Here is a 12,455-nt window from a genome sequence, read left to right as displayed (position 1 = left end):
AAGAGCACATTAGTGTTAAAACTGAATCAGTCCACATCTGCCTGCCTGTCACTGTGGCTCACACTTTTGGGAATCTTCTTTTCAAGACCTTTAACCCCTTACAAATTTAGAAAGATTTTTATGGATCCCCAAATATTTTGCTACACTTTGCTAATTTTATTTTAACTAGCAGAGTGTCTCAGAATAGAGGAAGAATACTGTTTTAGGGCATGTTCCCATTGCTATCTAGATTGCTTAAGCTCAGTGGAGATGAGAATATTGGTATTTGAGGTATTTGGACCTTGGGTCTCTACTGCACCCTGTCAGGGTAGGGCAAGATTGGCTTCTCACCATCTTTGATAATAAGTTTGTCATAGTTGCATGAGCTGTGAGATTCTATGTCTAGTGCCAGGATATTGAATTCCACAGTGGATCCAGGAGCTCTGATAAGCCACATACAATCCTCAAGATTTCTGTAATTCATTGGCCAGCTTGGTGAGAAGAGGAATGAAGGTGTTTCTTCAGTTGTTACAGACCCTCCACATGCACCTGTCATAGACAAGAAGACCAAAAAAAGAAAGCACCCTCTTTTTAAACTGAATACACCCCTCATGTAATATAAGATGACACTCCTATAATAAAGCACAATGAGGGCACAGTGAAGATGTGTGTAGTTACAGTAATGCAGGAATTCTTCAGCTTCAGTTTGGATTGAAGTATAAAACTTGAAAATTCTCATCCATAAGGATGTTCCTGTGCCAGCTGCTGCAACAATGTTGTGACCTATTTTATCTTGAGGAATATCTAACAAAATACCTCAGAGCATCTACCACAGTTTAGCATAAGCTATTGTGCTTGTTTCATATCACAATGGCCAATGATTTAGAATGGTTTTTCAAGAAGGATAATTTTCCATGAAAGCATTACAAAAGTTTAGATTTAATTAAATACCTGTGTAAAGAAAAAATATCCTCTAGCAACATGCTTATTTTTAGAACACTGTAAATTAGTATATCTAACAGTCTCTAGAAATTGTTTTTAAAAGATAGTAAAATGCTTCATTAAAATATCACTGAAATCTTTCCCTCATTAACAACTTGGGCTTTCTCTAGTGGGGAAGTTTGTTTGGAATTCTTTAAGTAAAGCTGACTGTATCACTGACTGTATCACTTGTAACTGTGGAACTCACTGAAAACCCACCTCTAGCAATGGTCTGTGTAGCAGAAGAAGCATCCACTGCATACCACTCCAAAAGAAAGCCTTTTCCAGTCACAGATGAATCTGAGTGGAACTGGATTGTCATTGAACTGCCAGAGGATGCAAAAGAAGCAGGGTCTGCACCACAGTATGTTGCAACAAGACGAGAATGAACTGTGGGTCCATCATACACCTGCAGAGAGAAGAACAGTGCTGTTCCTCACAGACCCAGATTTTCATGTGCCCCATACTCTGCAAATTTCCAAGGAGAAAATTACCCTCTTTAAATGAGTGAGAGATCTCTCAACAAATCCAAGTTAGAGAGAAATCTCTCTTATAAAAAGGGAACAAAATCTTCCTTTCCATTATATGCAGTTAAAAAATGAAGATTTCACAGAAGAAGGATCTGAATGGAAGTCATCAAATTCACCTCATTCCCTATCACAGGGCTGCTCTTTAGGAACATAGAATGATATCCCACTTTAAAAAAAAGTCCAAAAGTACAATTTTTATCCTTGATGGGAAAAAAATCCCCCATGATATACAGAGGAAAGAAAAAGAATTACTTTTCTTTTTTTTCTTTATCTTTTTTCCACCCTCTGAGGAACATATGTATTTTGAGTTCTATCAGATAAATAAGCAGATTTTTTTTTTATTGTATCTATTGTTAACCCAAAATCTTGGCTGGTTACAAGATGTTTCTTCTTTGCCACCTTTCAAGCTTATTTTTTTCTTCTCATCTACCACACAGTAAAAATGTCCAGTAGAGAAAGCTAGAAATTATTAAAATTATTAAATTATTGAAGTAAACATTAACATTACATAATAAAATAAACATTAACATTACATTAATGATCTGATCCTTGCGTCAGGTTAAAGGTCAGGTTGATTTACACTCCCTAAATGTCTAGCTGGTTTAAGAAACCCATTTTGCTTTCAGAGGGACAAAGAAAGGCAGACTGAATTAGGAGAAAAAAATGCTGTTAATATATGACATGAGATGAAAGAAAAAACTTTTATTTCCTTTTTGAACTAGTATTACATTTGAATATCAGTAAATTAATAATGAACCAAAAATATTGAACTGGTATTAACTTTGTAATATATAAAAAAAGGATAATTGATGAATTAACTGCTTTAAATAAAGAAAGCAAGAAGAGATTTACCTTATTTAAGTAAGCTTTGTTTTTGCTAGCTAAGTTCAGAAAGAAGTTGTATTCTCTATTGTTCATTTTGCTTAGCACTATGAGTGGTATATTGAAGAAGCCCCTGCTTATTGCTGGGGGTTGGACTACATAACCTGTAAAAGGCCCCTTCCAACTCCAAACTATTCCAGTATTCTTTTTTTTTAACCTAGCTAGACTGTATTACAGGGGGGTACAGAGAAACAATCAAACTGCAAGAAAGAGGTGCCTTTCTACTGCCAGCAGCCAAATTACTGATGCAAAGAAGGTGCAAGTAAAGAATTTTTCCTTGGAGGATTTTAAAATAATTTTATTTTAGAAGCATTGAGATGTTACTATCATTGTTGTCTTTAACTGAACCGACATGGAGCAAATTTCAGTCTGGTAACTTACCTGAAATTCTAGAATAGTAATATTCTGGATTGTACCATTGTGGACTTATTTTCAGTAAATTTCAAACTTACAGATTGGAATTATCTGTTAGGGAGCCAAACAGTATGTAACTCTTCCTATAAATAATAATCATTGAAAGGACAACACAGCAAAAAGAGAAAGCCACACCAGACCCTCAGAAATGCTTCCCATTCATCATGTAGGTTTCTCTATTCATCTGTTTTACTAAAGCTGATGGAAATAAAATAACTTCTCAGAATGAAATCACCTTTAGGTTGTCATACTGGCACCTGTGATGATTTTCAATATCCATCTGCAGGATACGGCCATGGATAACTTGGGAAGCATTAACACTTATCCGCCACTGGTAATCGGAATTGTGAGGATAACTTCTGGGCCACTGTGGTGAAGCTATTTGCCCTCTGTCTCCCACAATGTCATTTCCATACACTGAAAAACAAGAAAGAGACAGCTAATGCCTCTAATTCACATAGAATAAAAGAAACACTGCGGGGTCCATCTGACTTAATTTACTTCAGACTAGATAGTACTGTAAGGCTGTAAGATATGTCTCAGAAGTTCTAAGATGCACATCCAATTATTTTCTTGTTTTGAGAGATGTAGTGTTACCCATTTGAGCCATATGGGTCTACATGTAGGGGAAGAAGGAAGACAGCACACCTAAACTCCTCCCTGACTCTGACTACTTTATGTTCATTTTTACCCAAAAGCATTAAAGAATTTTTTTTAAGTGCCTTTGCACATTCTGGTGAAAAATGGTTCTGACCTCATTGAGGTCTGAACTATTGATAATTCATTTTGAAAATGAGTTAAATCTCAAAAGAAGTGAAATTATTAGAAGTTTAGCTTGCATAATCAAAATTGTTGTGTATGTTTAGCTTCAGCAGTCTGTTCATGCAGCAAGTCAGACTGATGTTGGCAGTGGTCCCTTGAAATTTTGGATCTATAAATTGGCATAATTTCCTTTTTTCTAATTCCACTCCCTGATTGATGGCATCTAGATCCAAACCAGAAGATGGACACTGTCACATCCAAAAAGCAAAATGGAAAGCTGGGAAAGAAATACCTTTTTCTTAATTTTCCAATTGCCGAATAAATATGATATACTTCTGGCATGTTTAAGAGCATTCCTTTACATTCAGTAGATATTTTATGAAATATTTTTTAGTGAATTTACAGACTTTTTGGCATCAGCAAATATTTCCAAATAGACATTAGGGGGCCAAACAATCACTTTTTAGAATAATTTCAGAAGTATTATGAAAGAACAATAGTTTACAATCAAATGACATCTACTTACAGTGAGAGAAGGTGGCCCTGAAGCCAACATCCGTGCCTGAACTGTCTGAGACAAATTTGACCCACAGGATATGTCCAACAGTTGATGTATAATTTGAAGGGAAGGAGCTCCCACAGAACCGTCCTGTCAGCGTGCCTGTATCACTCCCTTCACGAATCTCTAGGTAATCTTTGGTGCAGCCATTACTGGCCTCCAGCTGAAATGCTCTGTTTCAATAGCAGTAGAAGAGCATTAGCACACATAAGACTGGCACATACTTCAGAGTGTGGCCTGCCAGGCCATTAATCTCACTGTAGATGGTATCCTTCTGTGAGAGTTAAGGAAAAGGCAGCAACAAAACCCTCGGCACCTGCCAAGGCCGCCAATACAGGGCACTCACTTTCCAGCCCCTTATTTTGTAACAGAGCTTCAGTGTGCAGAGTTACACATTTTAAAGAGTTCTCAAACCTGTTTAAAATTTCTTGGTTCTCCAAGAACAACCATGAAACTCAGAAACCCCTGAGATATAACCCAGATTTTTAATGTAAATCCAGTGAGTGTTGGGTGCAGAGAATATTTTAGCCCCTTCATATGTCTATTATTTCAGCACACTCTGTGGTGAGAAAACAATTGCGGATTTAGTTGCAGTTAACACCTCAGAGGTCAGAAATCCCTTAGCAGTTTCTCCAGAATTGCAAAATATTACTGTTTCTCTGGCCTCTCTGACTTTTACATATCTGGGCGTGCAAAATAATAACAAGGATTGTTATCAACTCTTCTAAACTACTTTTTACCCTAGAAAAGGAATGAGAAATCAAATTATAAATTCTTAATGATTGCACCAAGCTGAATGATAAATATATTCTAAAAATCATCTGTTATTCTAAGTGAATTGCTTTTATACAAACCAACATGGTTTTCAGAAGCAGGCCATGAATATATAGCAAAGATTCCAGAGTGCCTCTAATAACCAATGCCTTAAATATTCATGCTTTCTGATACTCTGGCAACAACTTCTCCCTTGCAGATTTGAATACAGCTATATGTATTCAGCATACCATGCTGTGAAATGGTTCCAACCACTCATCTGGATATATTTCAGAACAGTTTAAAGCTAGCCTTCACATTGCAAGATAGACATTTCAGTTCAGACTGAGCTGAAGAAAATTAATGCCTCATGCCAACAAAACTTTATAACCCCCAACACTAAATTAAATTTAAAAAATAGTGCTTTCTAACACAATTACTCCATGCTTTCCAGTATTTTCAGCTTGCCTTTCAGCTATGTGTAACTGAAGAAAAAGAATTAACATCTACCCAGTGTCACTTTATATAAGTGAATGTATGTTCCACTGAAAGTTTCTGCTTCACATTAGAATTTTGGGTTGTTTCTGAAAAAATACTGCTTATTTTGTAACATTTTGAAAAATATTTTCAGACTTTTGGAAAACATTTTGGAAAATATTTTCAGGCTGTAGTGCTTTTTCTCTGCTTCAGTGAGTAGTGGAGGAATAGAATGTCCTTTTTATTGAATTAGTGAATCAGCACATGCCTAACAAGTTGTGCCTTATGCAGTCAGTGTGTTACCAGAAAAATTTTTCTTTTGTCCTGATTAGTTGCAAATGCAGGTTTCAGAGAGAGTTTTCCTGCTCATTCTTGGTAAGCTTTGCTAAAGGTCAGTGCTCTCTTTCTTGGCAGCAGCCACTGTTTGATGCCCGGAAATGTGAGGCTCAGAAATCTACCTCATGGGTAAAGAATGACCTAACAACCCTGGTAAAGGACTCCACATTATTCTCCACATGACTTTCCTGTCAGAAGTGTTCAAAGGAAAGTTAGTTTACTGAAGGGAAAAAAAATTCCTTCACATATTCTGATTCCTGTTGTAGCTCCTCTGCTTTAACTGTTGGAGAAATTTTGAAGAGTCTAACATCAATTTTAGAATATCAGAATAGAATCATAGACTGTTTTGAGTTGGAAGGGATCTTAAAGATCAAGTAGTTTCAAATGCCCTGCCATGGACAGGGACACCTTCTGCTAGACCAGACTGCCCAGAGCCCCATCCAATCTGGCCTTGAACACTGCCAGGTTTGGGGTATCCACAACATCTCTGGGCAACCTGTTGCAGTGCCTCATCACTCCCACCATAAAGAATTTCTTTCTAACATCTAATCCAAACCTGTCCATTTTCAGTTTGAACCTATTGCCCCTTGTCCTGTCACTACAGTTCTTGATGAAGAGTCCCTCTCCATCTTCCCTGTATGCCCCCTTCAGATACTGGAGGGTTGCTAAGAGATCTCTACAATGTGTGGGATATCTAGGCCCTTTATATTAATTAGCTACATAACACTAAAATGAATCTTTACATTGTAGGAACTTCCTTTGTAAAGAAAAGGCAGAGTGCTGCTAAATTTCCTCTTCTTGTTTATAAGTGAGTAAGAACTGGCTTCTTCACCATCTCATGCTGCTCAAATAATAAACCACCTATTTATATAATGCTGAATATGCCTTAATAGAAGCAATGACTAAGACAGGGAAACACTGATTGCAAGCTGCCACTAACCCCTGCTGTGTTCTCTTTCCAAGTTACTCTAAAAATATGTTTCAGTTTTATCACTGGCTAATTACATTTCCTAACAAACACAGAGCATCCTTCCTTCAGGTCTGTTAAAGGCTGAATAATAACCCCTGGCAATGCATTTACATGAAGGACAGCTGGAGCCGGTTGCCAGGGGAGCTGAGGATTGTCCAGACACACTCGCTGTTGAGCGGATATGGCTCGGGATAGCCAGGGCTGTTGAAAGCTCCTCTGTCCATGTGGAAAGTACCCCCGCAGGCTGCAACAAGAAAGAGACAACAGAGGCTTGGAAAGGATGGCATAAACAAAAAAAAAAAAACAAACCAACAAAAAAGCTTGACAGAGACAGAGCACTTGCTAATCAAGAAAGCATTTCTCCTTGTCTCTTTGTTCTTTAGCTTGTTGATGTACTTGCTGAGACCTTGGCCAAAAGGAGGAAGGGCAAAAGGGGAGGTTCAAAAATCGAATGACAGAGAGAAAAAGAGGTAAAGGATCTGTACTTTTTCTTAAAAGTCAGTGGTATCAGGAAGTAGCACCTGTTGCATGGACTTACATGATGATGATGCAGCATAGGTGGCATGGAAGCCCCTGGCAGTAACATCGTTGTTGGAGATGAAATTCACCACCAAGGCGTTACCAAAAGAAGTGATAGGATGTGGCATAGTAGTGCCACAGTAACGGCCTGAAAGAGAGCAGAACACAGAGAGAAAAAAAAACAAGTGTTCAGCATGTAATTACTACTGCTAATTTAATATTTGGAGTTAATGCCTGACAACAAGCAGGAGTAATGTTTGTTGCTTGCAATTGCAGTTGTCAATTCAATCTACATAAAAAAGAAATACTCCATGACACTTGCCCAAAACTCAACTCTTCTGGCAATACTTTGGGTTGGAAGGAACCTTTAAAGGTCATCTAGTCCAACCACACTGCAATGAGCAGGGACATCTTCAACTAGATCTGGTAGCTCAGAATCTCATCCAGCCTGACCTTGAATGTTTCCAGGGCATCTACCAATTCTCCAGACAGCTTGTTGCAGTATTTCACCACCCTCGTTGTAAAAAACCATTTTCTTTATATCTAGTTGAAATCTACTTTCTTTTAGCTTAAAACCATGACAATCTCAAGATGCCTTTCTAAAATGTTTTTCACCATCTTTCTTAAATGTCCCCTTTAAGAACTAAAAAGTCCTTTTGGCAAGTGAAAGCCAAGGATAGGAGATAAAAAATAGTAATTCTGCTCCTAGTTACAAACCATTTAAACTGACTGCGGCCCCACTCCGGACAAAGGAGCATGTACAAAAGCTGAGTAAGGGAGAACATAATAAGACAGGGATATTCTGAATTTTCCAGAAAGGGATTAGAGGCAGCCCTAGGAATACAAGGAGAGTTGGGACTATCCTGTGGCTAGGGCTCTGAATTTTGCCACTTCAGGCTGCTCCCAGAACTTGAAGGGGATAGTATAGTCCAGAGAAGTTAGAAGAAAGCTATCGAAAATTCAGGAAAGAGCAGAAGAATTAGGCTTTCCATGGCTTGACAAAAAGCCATTTTCCACTCCCAGAGTCTTCATCTTCCTTACCTGTGTTTAGCATGAACTGTGCTTATTTGCTGTGATTGTGAGCTATGTTATGCTTTTGTGCAGTTAACTGGAAATTTGGTTTAAACTGAATTGCTTGGTTCCCTATATTGTTCAGCTGAGGAGGAAGGAAAAGGCAGCTGGAGTCAATACCAAACTGCAGGTTAGTAGGAGCATAGTCAGAGCCTGGGAGAACTCTGCCATTCACACTGAAGACTTATTCTCCATTCTCAATTTCCTCTAGCCAGAGAGGCCAAGGAGATTCTGTTATCAAAGAAAATCCATGGAGCTGGAGACCATGAAAAGAAAACGTTCTCCTGCTTACCTTGGGTGTAGTTCTATATATATCAAATACACAAGGGAAAGGTACAATACCTTGAAGAGGAGCCTCATAGTTATTCCCATCCAAAATCTCCACAAAATCCGTTGTACAGTTTTGTCCATTTTTTTCAATATCAAAGTCAGTGAATGAAAGTGTGACGTGGTTGACTGGCAAGAGCAAAGAGTAGAAATTGAGGAAGAAGTTAGCGATTTCACAGGGAAATATTTACATGTAAACTAATGTTCTTTTTTTCCCCTGAAGTCAATTAGTTCCCATAAAGCTTATCTAAAGTAGTTTTTTTCATTATATATTGAATAAATTTGATGTAAGTACATTAATCTTTAGTGCAAAGGTCCTGTACTGTATCTCTTCAGTACTTTCTAGTTCAATCAACATTAGAAGGACAGGATTTAGCAGATACACATGGATCTCAGTTTCCTTGTTTCTGGACAACTTCATTATATACGGAAAAAAATAGCAAATAAAACATGGAAAATCTACAGACTTTCAGAAACAAAACTTTATTTCTACACACCCATGACCTGCTGTCCCTTTGCAATCGATACCATAGATCTGGACAAATGTGCCCTGCTCCAGGCTTAGAAAGAGCCGCTTCTTTCATCATATTGCAACATTCCATATTCATCAATTGGACTGGTCAAAGGATCATTAACTACCCTCAGCTATACTTGTACAGAATTGGATTTTCCACACTCTTGGACTGCAGGCTATATAATGAAAAAGAGGATTTCTGATTCAGGGTATTTTTGACTCTCCTACTACTCTTACTTGTCTGATATAAGCAAAGGTGAAGTCACAGCTGGCAGAAAAGAAGCTATCCTTGACACCAGTCTGGGACAGTAGTTATTATTGGCCTTAGGGTTCCATGCAGTTTGAGTGGGTCAGGAAGAGTCTCATGGTTTAGATGATAACTAAGTTTTCTCCCACACTGACCAAACTGAATTTGACACAAATATTTTGCTTCTCCCTCGGCCCCACTTAATTGGCTTGAATAAGCTGAAATGACAGCCATGGAGCCCAGGCTGCTTTCAGCAGGGTGCTGCTGACTGGCATTCAGCTGCAGACACATGCTCCCCACTCCTTTGTGTCCCGCCTGGTCAATCAATTGCAGCTATCAATGCAGGTCCTCAGGATACACAGCAAAAAGGAAAAACACAGTGGGTGGCCAGAGCAGGAGATTTTTTGGCCTTCCCAGTAAAAGCAGAGCAGGAACTCTGCTGTGGCCTGCCATTGGCTAAATCTATCAGACATGTATACAATGTATGTATGTATGCTGTTTATTTATGTAATGCCATAAATAAATAGCATTACATACAGCATAAAGAAACCACATGCTGCTGTAACATGAGGCATGGGGTGGTCCTGCTGGTAAGTGGAGGAAATCACTGCTTCTCATACAGCATTTTTATGGTCTCTCATGCTCATATCATTCAGGAGACAGCAGTCATGTATGAGTTTTCGATATGAATGCAGGGAAAGTTTGTCTTTAAAAATAAATATTACATAGGTGATGAACAGCACAGATGATGTCCTTTTCATGGACATCCTATTTGTATAAGTAACTATGCTTAAAAAGAATTGCTTATCTCCTGATTTGTGTTTTGGTATTTTCTTGGCAAATTGATATTTGTTTAATAAACTAGCAAAATAAATACATAAATATGATTGAAGCATTCTAGGATTTTAACAACAATGTCTAAATATAATATGTACAACTGAAGTAGAATAGCTGCTATTTAAAATTAGGATAGGAGGACATTATTATGGGATTTAACACATACAAATTATTTTTAGGAATCTTATACAATGTAAAGGTAATAGAGGGTATTAAAGGTAGTAGCAGTGTCTGATGGAATGATCAATCTGATGTTTTATGATCAATCATAAATCTGTGTAAATAACAACAGCTTATTTATGTATTTTTGTTTGTATTTGAAATTGAAATTTTGATGTACCTTTTCTCATTATTCCATCTAATTTTTCTAATGTTAACACCATAGATTTCATGTAATACAACTCCAGCTTGAAAACTCCAGATCAAAATAAGGTCAGCTAATTATATGTAAACCCTTAGATTTTCTCACAAATTAGTCCAACTTCACATTCTATTCAACACCTCATTTATAATTTTAACACTTGAGTCACAGTAAATTGGCTAAGATGACATAGCTGTAAATTGTTTTCCTCACTATGCAGTTAATCTTTTACACTGAAATCTGACTCGTGACAGATTGGAAGAGCCACACTCACAGCTACCAGGATGCAGAACTTCCTAAAGAAATAAAGGAGGAATTTTTCATTGTTATTAGAGAAAAGAAGATGAGGATGTTAGTCATCCCAACTAACTATAAAAGATGTTTTTACTTACATGGTTCCTGAGCCTGAATAATCCAGCTGCAGTTCTGATTGTTTGGGTATTTGGCAGGATACAGAGGAGAGGAAATTGCTGCCCCAACTGAATCTGACTCTATGAAACTTCCACATGCTTTAGAGCAAAACACAAAGACATAGATACATATATAAATATTTATATATATAAATCACCTTGCTTAGATTCTGTAGTGAAAATGAATGTATAAAGTGTAATAAGGTACATCAGCATGAAATGAGGATAAAATTTGCAATAGTATTTAATCAGAAGAAGAAACTTAGGGATTAATTCCCAGCCCTGGCTGCACTTTCTTGACCCGTATCCATATGCCATGCTGCACATGGCTGACCATCTGCAAGAAGCCAGAGTGACTTTAGACCTGATAGTTTTCATCTCTTCATAGCCCAGAAGAGATACCTTGGGGCCAAAATAACTTGGTTTAAGGGTAGTGTAATACACCCATTTCTCTGGTCATTTGTTTATGTTGGCAGCTAGGAAGAAAAAAATCATAGTAACTGATCACAACTTTCCAGCATCCAAGGCTGGCCCCACATTGGGTTGGCAGGATCTTCTTGTGAGCTGTGTCAGCAAAACTGCAATTGTGTGAGGTGTTGCACACACACTAGAGCTTGACTGACTGCAGAACTTTGGCTGACAGTGCTGAGTGCTGCCATGCCTCATCTCTAAGCTCACTGGTTGCTCTGCTCATAAACTGCCCAGGTCACAGTTTAAAACACACATGCTTTCAACTGAAGGGTGAGGAGATGAGTACTGAAGAGTGAGGCTCATTTATTGAGCTGTGCTGCCTAAAATACCAAAGAAAAAAATGGGGCTTAGTTAATTGAGTTTTCTCAGGAAGAGGGAAGCTGGGTTGCTAACATCCTAGGCAGGGAGCACTCATTCACCAGACACGGTTTGTGCAGTACTGAATCCAGTAAATGTGCTCTGAGAAAGCTGAACAGTTTAGGCTCTCACAGCTGTTAGCCAGAAATGCCTAATTAGGTATCTAACTAGTACCTCAGTAACTGCGGTTTCTGAGGTTTTTGTTGATATAAAATCCTCATTTTCTTTATAATTTTTACAATATTTTCAAGAAATAAACATTTCTGGGAAAAGCAATAATTAACAGTGAAAAGAATCCTGAGAGGAAAATGAGAGAAACTGATTTTCTCTGCAAAAATTAAATGTCTGTATCTTGGGGAAAAACTGTTTCCCAAATTATTGAGAAAAATGTAAAAGCAAATCACCAGGTATCAAATAATATGTAACTTCATGAAAAAATTCTGCCCACTTGGTGTCATTTTTCATTAAAAAGAAAACCACGTAAAATACCAATTAGTCTGCCACAAATTGGATAGTAGATGTTTGGCAGGGTATGCAGGCCTGAATCCATGGACTTCATCAACAGCATCACACAGAATTCTTTTATAGCTTTTCAGATTCACGCGCATGGATGGACATATAAAATGTTATTTTGTCACTTGGTCTGTGGAAACTGCCAGTTGCACTTTTTTCTCAGGACAGTTATGGACAGCTAACCC

At 37.8% G+C, this 12,455-nt stretch overlaps 1 protein-coding gene across 1 annotated transcript in view; it reads right to left on the bottom strand.

Annotated features, from left to right (window-relative positions):
* Positions 1 to 12,455, bottom strand: part of CUBN (cubilin) — a 142,348-nt gene that overhangs the window by 50,597 nt on the left and 79,296 nt on the right. Inside the window, exons 33-40 of the mRNA XM_053963040.1 lie at positions 10,912 to 11,028; positions 8,576 to 8,689; positions 7,182 to 7,310; positions 6,755 to 6,887; positions 4,075 to 4,280; positions 3,022 to 3,203; positions 1,180 to 1,369; positions 331 to 528 (exon numbers count right to left, since the gene is read on the bottom strand). Coding sequence (XP_053819015.1) covers positions 331 to 528; positions 1,180 to 1,369; positions 3,022 to 3,203; positions 4,075 to 4,280; positions 6,755 to 6,887; positions 7,182 to 7,310; positions 8,576 to 8,689; positions 10,912 to 11,028 — 1,269 coding nt within the window. The remainder of the gene's footprint in view (positions 1 to 330; positions 529 to 1,179; positions 1,370 to 3,021; positions 3,204 to 4,074; positions 4,281 to 6,754; positions 6,888 to 7,181; positions 7,311 to 8,575; positions 8,690 to 10,911; positions 11,029 to 12,455) is intronic.

Source organism: Vidua chalybeata, chromosome 1 (assembly GCF_026979565.1).
Source record: "Vidua chalybeata isolate OUT-0048 chromosome 1, bVidCha1 merged haplotype, whole genome shotgun sequence".
NCBI classification, from domain to species: domain Eukaryota; kingdom Metazoa; phylum Chordata; class Aves; order Passeriformes; family Viduidae; genus Vidua; species Vidua chalybeata.
This window is presented reverse-complemented; position numbering and strand designations above follow the sequence as displayed.